The 18,930-nt window shown below is 37.0% G+C and overlaps 1 protein-coding gene across 4 annotated transcripts in view; it reads left to right on the top strand.

The window, feature by feature from the left end:
- FGF12 (fibroblast growth factor 12) overlaps positions 1–18,930 on the top strand; it is a 504,561-nt gene that overhangs the window by 476,270 nt on the left and 9,361 nt on the right. For all 4 annotated transcript variants that reach the window (XM_003363362.5, XM_070242695.1, XM_001500259.7 and 1 more), the window contains one exon: positions 7,143–7,341. In XM_003363362.5, coding sequence (XP_003363410.1) covers positions 7,143–7,341 — 199 coding nt within the window. The remainder of the gene's footprint in view (positions 1–7,142; positions 7,342–18,930) is intronic.

Genomic DNA, 18,930 nt, shown 5'->3' with positions numbered 1-18,930 from the left:
TTTCATTGTTCAGTTAGAACTACTTTTAATGTCCTTTGTGATTTCTTCCTTGACTTATGGGTTCTATATAAGTCCGCTGTTTAATTCTAAATATTCAAGGATTCTTGAGGTACTTAATTTTGTTGTTGTCAGTGAATATACCCTGTGAGATAGCAGTCTTTTGACTTTTTCTGTGGGCCAGCATTCGTCTTAGTGAATGTTCCATACGCACTCGAAGATTCTGCTCCTGTTTGGTATAGTGTTCTACAATATTAATTAGGTCAAGATGTTTGATAGTGCTCAGATTTTCTGCATCATTACTGACTTTTGATGTTTTCTATCAATTGCTGAGGGAAGAGCATTAAAGTTAATTAATTAATTTGATTCTAATTATGATTGTGGATTTCTTTGTTGCTCCCTTTAGAGCTATCATTTTTTGCTTTCTGTATTTTGAGGTACTCCTATTAGGCACATGCATATATAGGATTAATATGTGTAGGTCCTGGCGCATTGACCCTTGATGGTTATAAGATGTTCGTTTTCAACTCTGATAATACTCTTTGTCTTGAGGTGTCCTTTGTCTGATATTAGCATAGCCATATCCACTTGCTTATGCTTACTGTTGACTTGGGTGTATCCTTTCCATACTTTTACTTTCAGCTTCTATGAGACTTAAGAGTGTCACTTATAGACAGAATATTGTAAGATTTTGCATTTTTGTTTGGTCTCACAGACTCTGCTTTTTCATTGGAGTGTTTATTCTATTTACATTGAATGTGATGATCGATATAGTTGGGTTCAAATCTACCACCTTACGATTTGTTTTCTGTTTATCTCATCTCATTTTTATTTTTCCATTTCTGTTCTTATTTCTTTTTGTTTAATTAATACTTTTTATATTCTATCATAATTCCTACATTGGCTTCCTAGTTCTACCCCTTTGTATTATATTTATAGTTTTTGCTCTAGAGAATACAAAAGGCAGCCTTACTTTATGACAGCATAATTAGAATTAATATTAAAACTCTTCACATAAAATATGAAAACCTTAAAATAATATATTTCAATTAACTCTCACTTTTTCTGCAGTGTCATATGTATGTTTTTACATTATAACCCTCTCAGTGCACTGTTATTATTCTTGCTTTAAAAATTAAAAGAAGAGGGGCCCACCTGGTGGCACAGCGGTTAAGTTCACATGCTCCACTTCGTCAGCCTGGGGTTTGCTGGTTTGGGCCATGGGCACGGACCTACATACCGCTTATCAAGCCATGCTGTGGCAGGTGTCCCATATATAAAATAGAGGAAGATGGGCACGGATGTTAGCTCACAGCCAATCTTCCTCAAAAAAAAAAAAAAAATGAGGAATATTGGCAGTGGATGTTAGCTCAGAGCTAATCTTTCTCAAAAAAAATTAACAGTATGTTTGTTTATATTTATCAATGTGTTTATGATTTCCAGTGCTATTCATCCCTTCCTAAATAATGTAAGTTTCCATCTGATAGAATTTCTCTTCAGCCTGAATAACGTCTTTCAGCATTTATTATAATGCAAGTCTACTAGAAATGAATTCACTCATTTTGTTTATCTGAAAGTATTTTTACTTTACCTTGCCTATGTTGAAGGATATATTCACTAGATATAGAATTATGGGTTTAATTTGTTTTTTTTTTAATTTTAGTGCTTTACTGACTTCATTCTATTGTCTTCTGGCCTCCATTGTTTACCTGTGTTTGATGTGTCTTTTTTCCATTCTCAGCTCATTTTTAAAATTTGTTTTATCTATCTTTATTTTTCAGAAGTTTGGTTATAATGTACTTGAGTATAGTTTTGGTGTATTTATCCTGCTTGGAATTTGCTAATCTTCTTCAATCTAGATCTGTAGAAATTTTTATTTTTACCATATTCGAAAACTATATTTGATAAATTTTAACCATTCTTTATTCATTTTTTTTTTCTGCTTTATTCTAATTCTTTTTCTTCCATATAGGTGAGACTGTTAGATATTGTCAACAGGTTACTGAGTCTGTTTGTGATTTTTTTAAATCTTTATTTATCTGTGAAATTTAACCTGGATAATTTCAATTAACCTGCCTTCAAGTTCATTGGTGCTTTCATTTGCCGATCTCTAGTCTGTCAACAAGTATGGCTGGTGGTTTTTTCCCTCATATCTTGTCCTTTTCAGTTCTAAAATTTTTGTTTGTTTTTTATTTCATTATTTTCTGCTCAAATTTCTTATTTGTTTATTCATTATGTCCTTCTTTGTCTTTAAGTCCTATAATCTATATCTTTTAATATCTTTGTCTATTAATCTATATCTTTTAATATCTTTGTCTATCTTTTAATATCTTTGTCTATTAATTCTAACATCTGGGTCATCTTATGATCTTTTCTATTGATTGTTTAATTAGCTGATTATGGGTTACGTTGCCTTACTTGTATTCACATTCTAAAATTTTTTATTGTATGTCAGACATTTGTATAATATGTTGTAGGGTGGATTACATTATTCTCTGGTAAGGAATGTGAGTGTGCGTTTCTGGCCTTTAGATAAATCACTAGTAGATGCTCTTGGTCTTGTCAGTCTGTGTGTGTGTGTGTGTGTGTGTGTGTTTGTCTACATCTCGACTATTTTGCTTGTGTCTTTAGTCCAAGGGGTGAGGGATCTTACTTAAGGTGTGATCATTAATCCTAAAATGTGGCCTTTCTGAGGTCTCCAACGAATGTCCAATGTGCTTATTGAGGTGTCTTCTTTCTGGCTAGTCTGGAATTTCAGCATATCCCAGCCCTGCACAATCTCTGCTATCTCCATTCAGCTCTAAATCCTGCAAGAGCTGTTCTGTGGTAGGCCTGGAGGAATCTCATCCTGGGTGTGTGCAGTCTATCCATAAGCCCAGGATCCTCAGGAAATTTCCATATAGTATCCTGCCACGCATCACACCAGGTTCCTTTTCTCTGCCACCTTGCTTCACAAATTCAAGTCACTTTAGCAGTCCCAAACACTAATTTCTGCCTCTTCAGCTCAAAAAAACACAGTGCTATACTTCAGCTTCACCCTTCCATTCCCAGGTTGAAAAGTGCCTCCTGCAGAAAGCCAGAGTTAACGTGGTGCTTACCTCGTGCATTTTCTTTCTCTCAAAGATCGAGATCCTGAAATTCCAGTTGAAAAGTGCCTCAAATCTATTGCCCCATATATTTTGTTCTGTTTTATAATTGTTTATCAGGAGGTTAAGTTTGATGCCAGTTATTCCGACTTCATGGAGGTTGACACGCAGAGTTTTAAAAATTGGTAAATTTCATGTAAAAACCATTTTTCGGCCTTTGTTGATAATTTCTGTGGCCCTTTAGACTATTCAAAATGACTTTGCAAAAGGTGTAACAGTGTTTAAGTTGAAATATGGGAATCTGACAACATCCCTACCTTCATCTTTATCCCCAGAAAGGAAGACGGAAGCTGAGGCACCAGAGGCCCACATCCTCTTTCATGAATGTGTTGGGGTATTCAACATTCTTGCCTAGGTTTTCAGGCTCAGTCATAGTGGGGCAATGGGTTACAATCTGTGTACATTCTCACTTCCTAAGAACCAATGGTGTTTTTAAGGGAGAATGGTACTATTCCCCCAATATCTGCTCTCTGTCTCTAGAACATCGAGACTTTTTGACGTAATTTTGATGATAACAGTGAATTGTAATATGATATATCCCCTCCCACACTGGCCTTCTCCCACTTCTCACTCCCACCACACCTCTACACTTGCAGGCTTCTGGCTAGAGGCTAAGCCAAATGGCCCTGTGGTATTATGCCTCATTAGGAGGTGTGAAGAACTTGAAAATCACCCATCACTTATCTCAGGTTGATGTCAAAAATATCTTCTACAAGGAAAAGAGAAATCGTTGGATTTCTCTGTGTCCTCTATAAATAGGTGGCCAAACTGAGCCTTAAGCAATGTAGCCTTGGTTCCCCTAGTCCAGGGAAGTCATAGGCAGGACACATAATTTGGATTCCACAAGTAAAGTCACTTTCCCCAATCCATTCTCATTTGGGATATCAGATGTCACCTGAACATTGTAACTAGAAGTAAGGCAGGTGAGTAATGTGCCAAATATTATGTTAAGGACACTTTTATTATTTCTGCTAATAATCACAACCTTGTAGTGAAGGTATAGTCTTTACTTACAGATGATGAAGCTAAGCCTCAGAGAAATTAAGTAACTTGTCCAACTTCAAAAATCAGGAATTTGAATCTTTGTGTCTATCTGCCTCCAAAATTACGTTCCCGATACACTGTAAGTTTCATTATTTTATGATGGTATAAATTTACCGTGTTACCTTTGAAGATATTGCACAGAATGTGTTAACAAAGAACATTTAGTTTTAGAGAAATTAGCTCAGTAGTTTTCCAGTACAAATTATCTCAAAAGTACATAGATAAAGCTTCCTATATCTGCAGAGGTTTTTTTTTTTTGTTATAAAATCAGACTTGTTCTAGTCAAACCAACCCCTTTTAAAAAAAAATGCTTCATTTGAGATAACGTATTTTAGCATTTTCCTTGCCTATTGTCAGGATGGAAACAGCAGTTCTCATGCTTGATTTAATATCATTATGTCTGACAACACAGTTGACAAAACAACTGCTAATATACCAGATATTTTCAAGTTCTGTGCATCTAAAAGCCATTAATGAAGTTAGCAAAGCAGAATCTTCGTAGCCAAATATTCAGCGTTTATAACCAAAGGAACACTTTCTGTCTCTGGAGTTGGTGGTCGTAAATTGTGTTGCAAGAGTCATTGAGCGTTTGATTCCTTTCTTCATTATACACAACCCAAGAAATGAGATTGCACAGCAAACAGAGAAAATGGTTTTGTACATTAAAAAGGGTTTAGATTTTGGTTTCTAATTGGGAAGGAAAACAATCAAAATGAGAGGGCCATTTGTATCTAGGATACATTTGAAAAATCAGTAATCTATACATATCATAGGGAGACTCATTAGTCATAATTATTTACATAATAGCAAAGTTTATTTTCTCTGATTACATTTTCATTTACATTTTGTTTTCTTAATAATATATTGCCACTATTTTTTTTTTGGTAGGTAAGCACTATTTTTGAAGTGATAAATTTTGTATTGATTCAATTTCAGAAATTATTTAACTATTTGATATGAATGATAAAGCTATAGAAGATTTAAATCAAAAGGGACGTTTGGGATTGCCTAATCCGACAAACACTTCTCTTTTGCATTTAGGGGAACAGGAAACCTAAGAAGGAAAGTGATCTTTCCAATCTGAACACAAATTAGAGATATACAAGAATAAAAATCCGAGTCTCATGATGTCTTTTCACCAAATTATTTTGTTGGAGTTGGTTTTTTTTTTTGAAATTCCAAGAATCGTTGAAAATACAAGGGAAATATAACAATCACGGTATTTACCTTTGTGGAGCTTATACACATTCATATGTCAGGTAATGTCCAGTAATGTTAAGTCATGAAGAAAAAAGCAAGGTAAAGGATTAGAAAGTGACTAGAGGAGGTGCTAAATATGTAAGGTAGTCAAGGGAGGTCTCTGAGATGATCACACTTGAGCAGTGACCTGAATGAAAGGAGAGATCAAGCGGGGTTAATGTGTTATGGAAGAGGTTTTGAAGAACAAAGCATTTCAGTTGTGAAGGACTTGAAATGGGCTATGCTTGTTGTTTTTGAGAAACAGCAAGGAGACCAGTGGCTGCAGTGCAATGAATGTTCATGTATTCATTGCCCGTTTATCCCACGGATAAAGGACATGGTTTCAACTGGCTTTTGCCCCACATATTCCTCAGTAAGTGAACTCCAGGTGCGACTGCATTAAATCCTCGGGGTGTGGCACTCAAAGGGTGGTGAGGAAGAGATTCTTCCAGTAATGGTTAAGATGATAGTGACTATTGTAAATGTATCTGACATGCAGGAGTTTTATTTACTTGTAGCTGAAGAAGATGCTATCACATTTGTTTTTCTTCTGCTTATCTCAGAAGGGGAGGAACTTCTTCTTCCCATGGAATACATTTTGTTAATTTGACGTGTTAGAATTTGATTTTATTGTATTGATTATACAATCTCATTGTAAGTCACTAAACAAGACTCAGGCAGAAAGGGTGAGTTTGACAGGCCATGATTGTGAAGCAATAGATGTGAGTCCTCACATTGGCGCAGTGATTTTTTTTGGTATAACTTTGAATTAATCACATAACCTTTTGGTTTTCTCACTTTTCAAATGATGAGGTTGAAGTAGAGGATTTTGAAGGTTCCTTCTCGAACTAAAACTCTCCTTCTCTGTTTTATTGAAGATCATGCACCGCAATAGTAATATTTTTCTACTACTTATTCCTAAGTGTTTTTACCTGAGATTTTGATTACTAAGTAGAAAAACGTTTCAAAGAAATTAAAGGGAAAGTTACTGACAAGCAAAGATGTAATATACTGATGATTTTACAGAACAAGCTTTGGATGTCTAATAGGTTTGTGTACCTATAGGGTAGGCCCTTCAAAAACATCTGGTGAGGGGCAGGCCCAGTGGCGCAGCGGTTAGGTGTGCACAATCCGCTTCGGTGGCCCCGGGTACCCCGGTTCGGATCCTGGGTGCGGAACACGTCACCACGTGGCAAGCCATACTGTGGCAGGCGTCCCACATATAAAGTAGAGGAAGATGGGCACAGATGTTAGCTCAGGGCCAGTGTTCTTTAGAAAAAAGAGGAGGATTGGCAAATGTTAGCTCAGGGCTAATCTTCTTTGGAAAAAAAAAAATCTGGTGAGCCTGTGTGTGCTGTGGTCATGTTTGATTTTGATTTTACATGCCAAGGGCCACTGAAGCGCACAATGGCCAATCTCTTAAATTTACAAAACGTTATACTGAGCTCACGATTTGGACCTGGGCACAGTCTTGAATGATAGAAGCCCAAGGAGTGATTCAAACCTGAACGGCTGTGTTCTGTGGTGTAAAGGTCATTTAGAAAGGAAATCTGCTTTCTTGATTTTGTTTGATGAATCTTTATAACCAAGTGCTGATAGAAATTGCCTCTCATTTGTTCTTAAGAGAAGACCTGTATGTCAGGCTCATTGAATTTAAGCATTTGCTGATTCATTCTTACGTCCTTTCTCTTTTTTGTATCTTCTTTTTGTCTGCAGGATGTTTTCACTCCAGAATGCAAATTTAAGGAATCTGTGTTTGAAAACTACTACGTGATCTATTCTTCCACACTGTACCGTCAGCAAGAATCAGGCAGAGCGTGGTTTCTGGGACTCAATAAGGAAGGGCAAATTATGAAAGGGAACAGAGTGAAGAAAACCAAGCCCTCATCACATTTTGTACCAAAACCTATTGAAGGTATGAAACGAACTTCTTTTCTTCTTTAGACCCTGAACTGTGTGTTAACGCCAATTGTGCTTCTCGTCCTTTTGCTCAGTCGAGTTTTCTTGGAATGCAACAGATCAGAACAAAGTTTCAGAAAACACAATATTACCTTTACCTATAAAAAAAAAATCTGTTACAAATACTTTGCTCTTAGGAAAAAGCTGCTTGAATATAGAAGCTAGAAAATTCCTGAAAGTAGAAAAACAGTGGTGGTTACCATTTGGAATGTAATTTCCTTCTTGGTTGAATACAATAATTTAATTTCTCAGGATACACTCTTGAAGAACCAAGAGTACTATTACGTATAGTACTTTAAAGTATGCAAAAGGCTTTTAGAAATATGTTTATATTCTAATTTCTACAACTTTGTGAACAAATCTAACAATGTATGTATTAATTTTCTTTGTATATTTTGAGGAAAGGAAATAGTATGCTATTTACTGTGATCAATAAATATTTACAGTATTAAATTTATCCTTTTCAGTTGAAGCTGTAACCTCCCTTCCCATGATCATTTAATATAGTGTTCACTTATTTCAAATTTATCACTAGAATAAATAATTTTATGCTGAGGAAACCCATTTTTGGCACGTTGTTCCTTAAGTAGAATGAGAATATACCATTGGGGTGACCACATTTACTGTATTCAGGCAAGCTTTTGAATACGGGATAAGAAAGCAGCAGTCTGGAGGTTCATCAACACAACATTCGTCTCTAAAAGTCACATTAGTCCAGCCTCCTTGTCTGAGGAGATTAGAAAATTGAGGCAGAGCATTGCCATCCTGTGACTTAGCCAGACTTGTCTGCCCCCTAAATATCTACAAGGTGTGCTGAGGTCAACCGATGTAGAGACGCAATGCCTGTTGTAGAGAACATATGACTATGGCAGTCAACAAACATTTGTCAAATCAATACCATGCCAAAGTACTGGGGGGAAATGTGACATTCAAGGCTCCTCGTCCCTCCCAGGCTTCCCTTCACATCCGATGTTTTTAACCACAAAACTGAATGCTCCTTCTTGCGATATATTTCCACTATTTTGGGCCCCAGGTAGCTTTTTCGCCCTCCTCTCCCCACAATTTCCATCCTCTCATGGGCCTGGAACCTGCCTATTAGTCCTTGTAAAGAATGAATTCAACAGTCAATATTTCTGTGAAGGCCCCTCTGACTTTCTTCAAGTAGAATTACATATTCTGTCATCTTATCATTGTATACATTTCTCTCTCTTAGAAATTATCACATTGTATTACATTTACCTATTTACCACTCTCTCTCCTCTTATCCATGGTTAGATCACTTTTTGAATGAACAGAATATGTTTTATTTTTCCTCATATCTTTTTGTATCTTGTACGATATCTGATGTATCATAGGGAGATGTGCAATGATCCTTATAGATTCAATAAGTGAACACATGAATGAACAAATGAATGAATAGGTAAAGATAAAGAAGAACTATATGCTCCAGACAACTTTATAATATTCTGGGAGATATGAAACATGTTTACTAATGGCAATAGGACAATCCAAAAAGTGATGAATTACATGTTGTGGGAAATGATATTGCAATTTAAGGCAAGAGCTATTTCTTCCACCAAAAGGAAGATATTGAAAAGCAAATATTTCAATGTACCTTCAGGGCTAGGCATGTGACCATTTAAGATGAGAGGAGGGGATTAAGGAAACAAAAACACTCCAGGTACAGTGTGAGTAAACTATCAAAATTATTGCATCATTTTTATTTGTGCATTTAAGTTGATTTTTGTTGTTGTAATGAAAATAGTACATGCTCATTTGGAAAATTCAAGTATAAAGGATAAGGAAAAAAAACTATGTATTTTATTTATTCCTTTTGTGGATAATGCTTTCCATGCTGCACTCCTCCCCCTCAGAAAAGAGATACCTATAATCTACCCTCCTAATCACGACTGCTGTGTTTGCTTTGGCTGGTCAAACTTCCTCTTGGGCCTGAATGACCATGTATACATTTCCCAGAGAAATTTATACAATGACCATGCTCCTAGTTCCAGAGCTGCCTTAATTCTACATTTATGGCTGCATTTCAGTACAAATGTGGGAAGAGACAACTAGACATTCTTAGTTGTATATGTTAGAATTAGGTTTGGCTGCATATAACACACAACGCACGTTAAGAGTGGCTTTATCACACACAATTTTATTTTTTCACAAACCAAATCTACAAGCTGCTGTCCAGGGCTGGTTCTGTGGCTTCCCAATTGTTAGGGACATTGTCTGTGTCCAGCTTTGAACGTCCCTCTCCCTACTGTGTTGTACAACTGTGCCCTGTGCTATCAGCACAGCCACACACAATGGCCCTGGATCTGCCCTTATCCCCATCATCCAACCAGCATCCTCATCCCAGTCAGAGGGCAGAGGAATGGATGAAAAAGATAGAGGCTAAAGCCTGTGCCAGTGTTCTCTTCAAGACAGTCCCCATTAGCTGCCATAGGATATTTACATCCCACTGACCACAACCCAGTCAGGTGCTCACACCTAGGTGCAGAGAAGACTAAGAATGTAGTCTTTTTTCTGGATGGCTACGTATCAAACAAATCTTCAGTTATTTTGGGAGAGTGGTAGAATAGGATTAAGACAACTAAGAGCCTCTGCATCAGCTTGCCATCATCCTAACTTTAGAATCTCTCTGATTTCCTAATTTTCTTATTGACAGCTTTTGGTTGATTGTTTTGTTTTTATTTTTCTTATTTACTGATACTTTTAGAATGATTAAATAAGAACAAAAGGAAAAAAAATTCCTTTTGTTCTGGGGGAAAAAATAAAGTCCATTCTAAATTAGATTCACTAATACTTGGATTTACTTCTGAGGCTCTGTGTCTCTTTGGATTGTAGGAATGAAAACTTGAGTGTGAAGTCTATAGAATATGATGAGAATCACTTCCAAAGACGAAAACAAGAACTTAATTTGCTTCAGACCAAAGACCTTTTAATTCCCTAGAAACGTCTTTGCCTTTTGTCTTAGAGAACAAGTTTCACTTTTTGATTAATATTAGCTAACAGCTTACTTTGCACAGGTGTTAATGCTAAGCATGTCTCAATTATTGTCTCTTTTATTTTTCACTCCATTTCTATGAAGTTGATTCTAGAATTATCCCCATTTTACAAATGCGGAAAATGAAGCACAGAGATGTTAAGCAATTTGTCCCAAATCAAGCAGCTTGTAAGTGGCAGAGCCAGAATTCAAACCAAGACATTCTGGTCTAAGGGACCAAGTGGTTAATCTCCGTGAAGACTGGTGATGCGGACTACAGTCCGAGGTCTGAACCTCAGCAATGCGTAACAGGACCCTAGTCAATGCTCTCGAATAAATGTCTCCTAATTGTTTCTCTTCATTTTCAATCTGGAATATACTTGCTCCTTAGAAATAAAAGCCCTTCGGATTCATGGAGATCTTCATGCTTTTATATTGTACTTTACCTGATACACATAAAATTGGTCAGTTCTCTTACACCTCGTCTGTACCTTGATATCATTACTATAATACAAAAAAATATGAAGAATTACCCAATGATTCTCCATGCAGTAGTATTTGTTATCATTAAATGGTTTTTACAGGTTACCATCATTTATCAAAGAGGTGTCCATTCGAGGTTTTGTTAGGCCTTATTCTACTGTGCAGTGTGACCTGTTTCTGCCTGCTGGATCCCACAACTACTCTCACTACCACTATTATTACCACTATTACTAGTCTTACTACTTCCATACACTATTTATCAGTTTACTGTTTGCTGGGCAGTTTGCTTATGTTATCTCTGTTAAACCTCAAGCAGTCCTATGTTAAGATTCTCATTTTAAAGATGAGGAAACTAACATTTAATGTAGTTAAGTAACCTGTCTAAGATCACAGGGCTAGATAAATACAGAACTTGGGTTGGAATCTAGGAAGCCCAGTGTCAACGCCTATGCACGTAATCCCTTCACTATATTGCCTTTCAATCTGAAGTAAGCCTGTGCATATGCACATACTCAGAAAAGTCAGGGGTAGCAAAGCAGAAATATTATACCAGGCTACAACTTGAAGAGTAAGCTAATTCTAAGCCATGCAAAATTGAGACAAGTATGTGTAATATGATGAGATAAATTCATATTGGTAGATGATCAGATAAGATAGCTATAGGAATGGCTTGTTAAAACTAGGCAAGAAAGAATTAAGATTATATCACTTCAACCTGATGAAATTTAACAGGATTTATTTTCTATTCTGTAGAGAAGAATTTGGGCTAGATGATTCCTGAAGTTCTTTGACAATGGCATCCTGTGGCAGTCTTCATAAGCACTTTGTTGCAAAACCATGTTCCTTCATGGAACCTGGCATAGGATTTACATATAAAATGATTCTAAACACATTTCTTTTCTTGAATTATTGAATGAGTAAAGTACAGTTTTATGATCTGTTACCATAAAGGCGATTTGTGAAATGTTTTTGGAGGGTGCAGGATGAAAAACATTCTCAGCGTACCTCATATCTGTAAAGAAAGTTTTCAATAATATTTTTTCCATAGGCCAAGTGTAAAGCACATAGCTAGAAGACATTTTTAGAAAAGAAAGAAAATGATAGCTTCATAAGAGGTTAGCCATATTGCTGGTTAACTAAAAAGATTGTTAATTATTTTTACTTTTTAAAGGAATTTTTGAAAACCTGTGAGAAGCCACCACTATTACTATTACTGACAGAGTCCGGTACTGTAGAAGTAAATCCTCCCCTCTTTTATGAAGGGGATTGGCCTCTTATAGAGGAAAAGTAAGAGAAGGTTTGCTTTGTTTTTGTTTTTCAAATATCTCTGCCTTTTCCCCCACTCCTGATGGGGATATCATTTTGAATGTCAGGATACCCAAAATTAAGCTCTGCTAGTTTGAGGATCTTAAAGACCTGCACTGATTACATGATAGTAATTATCCACCAGCCCCTTTCCCTCCACAGCTTCACCCTTCGTCCTGTGTTTAGAACATAGGAGGTGGTAATGAGGGGGTGCAAGGGCATCTATGCAGACAGATGGATGGACTTGATATTTAAACCCATTACTATGTATATTGCACATCAACCTTTGCTTACATGGGTCCCCTCCCCTGGAATTTAAGACAATACCACAGCATGCATGATTCCCAATTTTGCCCTTTCAGAGCATTGTTCATGCCACAGAGAAGTGACTCCCCTAGATTCAAATTGTCTTGGTGGTGACTCCCCTTTAGCTTCAGATACAGCAGCCAAATACTCTTTGACAAAGAACAAGATACAATCTCCTCCTTTTCTCCTCCCTCCTTCTTCAAGAAGCTCATTACTCAGCTCCTGCAGGTGGCCAAGTTTTCAGAATCTTGTTGCTTCCCATTGTAGGGGAGGAAGACATTTCCTCTACCCTCTCTGGGTTCTTCTGGCCGGAGAACAAATTAAATTCACATGAGACAGAATAACAGGAGAAAATTAAACACAGCTTTATAACATGTATACATGGGCGAGGTTCAGGCAAGCTGAGCAACTCACCAAAATTGCTGAAGCCACCACCTTAAGTGTCATCTTCAGCTAAAGACAAAGGAGGATGTTGGGGGTAGGGGGAGTCAGTTACAGGAGGTTACCAGACAAGCACAGTAAACAGGAATAAGATTATTATGCAAATTTAAGTCCTTGCCTTCTGCATTGATAAGAGTTTCTAGAGATAAGGTCATCCCCTCTTCTTCCTGTCCAGAGAGGGAGACACCTTTGCAGATGGAGATTTCCTTTACAATGTAAATGTTTCTTAACAAAGGGTAAGTAAATTCTACTCCTGAGAGCCTCCTTCCCATCTGCAGTTTTTAAAAGTAACCAGCCCAAAATAATCCTCATGCCAAAGAGACATATATTGGAGTGGCCATTTCCCATCCCCCATACCACCGAAAAGAGTGTGTGCACTTTTCAAAGATTTAAGGTTCAAGAACTTAATCCTGGAGAGAGAAATATGTTTCTAAGGTAGAATTAGTAAATATCAAGTAAGAGTCATTGCTACAGAAATGTTAAACTTGGAATAAAGAAAGATTTACCTGTTTCCACCAATTTATTTTCTAGTGGGGAGATAGGACCAGCAGACACACATGCACACACACACACACACCCATAGGGCAGTTACAAATTATCCATTTCCCCATTAGAACTGTTACTTTAACCTAATAGAACCTGAGTTAAATCTCAGCAGTATAATGTAGATCAGTGTTTCCCATATATCAGTATCAGAACAACCTGGAGTGTTTTTAAAAGCTAGAAATTCTCAGACCAAATCTCCAAAGTGTTCTGATTTATTATCCAAGTATATCTGATGGCAACCAGGTTTGAGACTCAGTGTTCTAAACTGAATTTGGTGTTTCTAGGCTCATTTTGATCAAATCTGGTCATAGGCAATTATTTAAATTTGTTGAAATTATTGTGATCAATGTATTGGAGTAAGCCTAATCTAATATGGAGTCAATTGTCACTCTGACACCATGGAATTAAGTATATCAAACATGTTACATTTTTACATTTCCTACTGCTATTAAGATGGGTGTATTTTAGTGCTCAGTTAAATTATAGTATGGAGTTAATAGAGGTAATACCAATTATTGTACTAAATTGATCACTGAGAAAGAATACCCTAATGGAAATCAGTTAATCAAGGATAAATACATGTCTGATTCTTCTGATAAAAATTTTGCAAATGATTTGCTAAGTGATTTTGAGAAAGTAATTTACCTTCTTAAGCCTCAGTAATCTCTGAAGATGAAGTTGATTATAAATCCCATCTGTTTAATAGGAATAATATGAAGAGTAGACATTGTAAGAAAGTTGGATCTCTCAAATCTGTCAGAACAATGCAAAGTGCCTTTTTCATTTTCCCTTGGAAATTGGACATTGTGTTATGTACTGGAGAAATGCTGTGAGGTGTGGCATTGCGTAAGGGATTAGAGACAATGAAAATTTAATTTGAGGGAAAATAATCTCTTCAAAAACTGTGTAATGAGACACCAAAGAACAGAACAAATCAGGAGTCCTGATGTTGTAAAGCTCCAATTGGGAGACACTAATGGCAAAGTAATTTTGATATTTTTATTTCGATTAACTGTAAACAGAACTGAATGGTTCTAAAAGACAAAAAAAGAAGATGGAGCCAAAAAGTACCTCTGATGGCTCCAATTGTTTTAATTACAGAAAAGATAATAGCTACATTTCTCTCTCTTTTGAATTTTGGATCTTTGCCGGCCTTTGACACCTTCCCCCACAGCATTGCAACTCATTCAAAGCAGCTTTTTTTCTAGCTTTGAATTTAGTCCAATAAAATTCTCCTACTTCTTCCCCACACATTCTTCCTCCATGTCTATCTCTCTCTTACACACAAATATTGCTTTTGTTCTCTTCCTAAATAAAGATATAGATCCTTTTGTTCACAATGTCTCTTAACTCTTTATAATAAATATTTACAGCATACTGGGTGCATTCCTTTGGCAATACATCGCTTCTGAACCAGCACTTAAAATTCTCCAACAGTTCCAAAGGGATTCCACGTGACATTAATTAAGGTGTGAAATTGCTTTATGTTAATTGCCCACACCCTTCCATGATCTGCTATTAAGACAATTAAATATCTTTAATGGTACATTAACTAACAGAGCAATCTAACCTTTCCACTTCTTAGAATTTACAGAGGGCCAAGGAAAATTTGATTAAATTGGTAGTAATAAAAAGATTATGTAGTCATATTTCATTTGTCTTTGATGGAAACTGATATAGGATCAGAGTTCTGTATAGAGTGTCAATTATGAGCTTTATCAGAAACTGGAGTTATATTGCCTCCATTTGGAAAACAGGATTTGTCAGCAACAACTACACTTGCCCTCCACACAGGTTTTCCAACTCTATTCCAAAGCAACTCTGACACTCAGAGATTTACAACTCGTTCTCCCATAACTACCAGAACTCTCAATATTTAAATGGTTTGCAAGAATCCAGCAGTAACATCAAAGAAATAACTAGTAGCAGTTGTTCAACTTTATATTCCATTTGCATCGCTCATTGTTATTTTCAATGTGCTTCCCTAACCAGAGTATCATTTGATGGTCACTACCACTTTTGTTGTCTTCAGGTTAAGATTGTCATCCCAATTTTAAACATGAGGAAACTGAGCTTAATAATTCGCCCAGGTCTGTACAGCTAAAAAGGGGCAAAATTATGACCAGAGCCATTATCTTTATGAAATGCTGCCAGAACATCAGTCAGCTGCTGAATGAGGACCGACCATGGGGTTTGTAATACATGGTCAGTAGTGACTTGACAAGAGTGATTTCAGTGGAGTAGTGGGAAATAAGTCTAATTGGAGCAGATTTAAGTTATAACAAGAGATAAAGAAGAAAGTAATATTCTATGACACTGTTGAGGAGTTCTATTATAAAAAGGAAGTAGAGAAATGGAGTGTGAGCTGGAGAGAAACATGGTGGTTACATGGTGGGGTTGGTTTGTTTGTTTAAAGCTATTATAGCATATATATAGGCTCATGGGAACAATGGGGGAGAAGTAAAACTTGGCATTAGAGGACAGAGGGTCACTGAGTGACACTGACTAGAGGGGTTGGGATCAAGGACACAAGTGGCCAGTGGAGACTCCACTGAGAGAGGGACAGGAAGAGTACAAGCATTGTAAGAAGCAGGGAGCCGGTCGTGTGCCAGCAGATATGTGCAGGTTGGTAGTTTTTGTGGTGGAAATATGAAAACTTTCTCTTCTCTTTTCTACGTGAAATACATAATAAGGTAGTTTATTGATAAAAGGGAAAGAAGGAAGGGTGGAAGAGCAGGAATTGGGGAGGAAGGAGAGAGAGAGGAAGGGAGAGAGGGAGAGAAAGGAAAAAAAAAGGAAAACGAAACAAACAAAAGAAAACAACAAAGAAAGCAGGCCTCTTCCTGAGTCTGAGAAGGGTTGGGGCGGTGTGGGAAGTTCGAGAAGGAAAGAGAAAGTATGGAAGAGTCACTTGGGAAGAATGGGAGAGCGAATTGGCTAGAGAAATGTAGGGGGATTCCAGGAAGTGCTGAGCACCCCTGTGAGGTTTGGGGTCAAGATTTTGACTCAGGCCAGTCAACCGAAGTTTCATATTTTTCTTCAGTTACATTGCACTATAAGCTTAGAGCGGGAACCCAGGAGTTAACCACACATGACTTTGAATGCCAACTCTGCCCCATATCAGGGCTCTACTTTGAACAAACTACCCTTTTTTTCTTCAGTTTGCTCAGCTGCAAAAGGGACCAATAAAAGGGTCTACCTTTTAGGGTCCTTTAAAATACTCTTAGTGTATGTAAAATGCAGATGTACAGTAAGTGTTCAACTAATATTAACTATGACAATGAGGACAGTGACTACCTAGGAGGAGAGTACCCGCGGGATGGTACCTGGCACCTGGTTTGTTATAGCTGACTGATTTATAAATAACACCAACTCCTGAGATTTCACTTTTTTCACATTTTTAAGAAAGGCATTATTTTAGTTTAACTTTTCCAAGAGAAATTTATGATATCTAAAATAAAAGTGATTGTTGAATGTGAAAAGTTGCAAACAGGGAATCTGAGCTATTATAATGGCAAGAAGCGCCTGCATATTCTGATAACTGCTTTCGCAACAGAGGGACCAGTGAAAAGAATATAATCAAAAAATATTAAATGGAAAGGCTGCCCTGGAAAGACCCATACCTAATCCTACAAAGAGAGGGTGGATTTTAAGACTTCAAAGCCAAGTAATATATATTTGATCTTTCTCTTTTCTAATGGCACAATCTTGCATTTAAAAGGAAAGCAAAAAAATAAATAGAGCAATAGCATATATTATTACAAAGTTGGTAGCTTACAGTCTTGTTATGACCAAGTGTAGCATTTTATTTGTGACATCAGGAGTGCAGGGCTTTCTTCAGAAATATGGCCAGTGAATCTCAGGCAGCTGTGAAAATGACAACCTTCACTATATCAAGTCACGAGGTGACTAATGTCCACCATACAGGCGTGTTCTGCTGACATCAAAAGGTTGAACTGGGCATTCCTAGCGAATGCTACATTGTAACGTAATACGTGAGGTGGGCTGTGTTACTGGAATCTGTGCCTGTCCTTGCATCTGCAAATGAGGAATTCTCTCTCGTCACATCTCCCCACCTCGTCTTTACTCTGAAAGCTGGAATGAACTCCTCTGTGTCAGTGCACTATAGCTCAAGAAAAGTCAAAACATGGAACATGAATAAAAGGAAACATCCAGAAGAAGAGGAGGAGGAGAAGGAGGAGGAAGGGGAAGCAGAGGATGAAATTGAAGCATTCATCAGAACAGAGGAAAAGTAGGAAGAAAACTGATTTGAAGAAAGGATTCTGAAGTGCCAAACAGAAATGCTTCCCCATTCAGGGCACTATCTCCTTTTACCTTTTATCCAAAACTATTGTGATACCACGTGTGTTAGAGAAACGAGGATATTGATCTCAAAAATATCCTGTGGGGTGAAAAAAGAGCAAGTATTTTTTTCCTACTTTAAAGAGGAAAGAGGGCAAGAAACGTGATCCAGGACAACTCAGAAGACCCAGGTGAAAGAGAAGTAATGTTGTTTATCGTTCAGGTATTGCATCTTCAGGACACTGAACATTCTTGAAATTTGGATATTGAAACTTTCTTGGAAAAATAGTGTAAACTGAAATCAGAAAGAAACACAGAAGTCAGTTCCATACCAAGTGCTGGCTGTTAAATCATGCCCACTGAAGAGAAAGTCTGTCTCATGGGTGTAGTAGCCCACAGGTCCTGAATGAGACATGGTCAGATAGTAACGTCTCAAGTTCCCTAAATCAGAGGATTTGTTTGCAGTTGCTAAATGGGCAGTGACACTGAATCGGAGTTTCTGTGAAATAGGATTGGGAAGCTGAGAGGACAAGAAAGATAGGGAGCTGGATTTTTTTGTTTGTCTTTTCACTTTAGTCCCAGTCTGAAAATTACTCTTCAGCAAAAGAACTAGAATGTCGAACTTTGCTCTCATAGCTGTAGTGGGCCACAACGCATAAAACAGAGGGCACAGGAAGAAAATATTCCAGAACAAAGAGATTTAAAAAAAAAAAAAAATTTAGATGCTCCTAAAGCAGAATAAATCTGTTCCTAATGAAATAATAGCTATTTAACAGAAAGTGATGGAAAAGCCCCCTACATAAGTATCATTGTACTTTGAACTACTGCAAACCGAGAGACTGGAGTACTTTGCAATTACTAATAAGGATCTGATTATTAGGAAAAGAAAAACTTACCTTTGCATGGGATAGAAATGATTTGAGGAGTACTATTTAGGAACCATAGAATTTATATAACTATTGAAGATCAGAACCCAGACAGTTTCCTAGCATGCTTCTTAAAGGTTTCCCCTAATTGCTTAGTGGTATATGATTGGAAATTAATACCAGAACTCCAAATTCTAGTACTAGTAGCTGTATAAAACTGTGATTAATTTTTACTGTATCTTAAATTATATGTGATTCTCATATGTGGGGTTAGTAATTCTTGATTTATCATTTGTTTGTTTAC

The sequence above is a fragment of the Equus caballus genome, chromosome 19 (assembly GCF_041296265.1).
Source record: "Equus caballus isolate H_3958 breed thoroughbred chromosome 19, TB-T2T, whole genome shotgun sequence".
Classification (NCBI taxonomy): Eukaryota; Metazoa; Chordata; class Mammalia; order Perissodactyla; family Equidae; genus Equus; species Equus caballus.
This window is presented reverse-complemented; position numbering and strand designations above follow the sequence as displayed.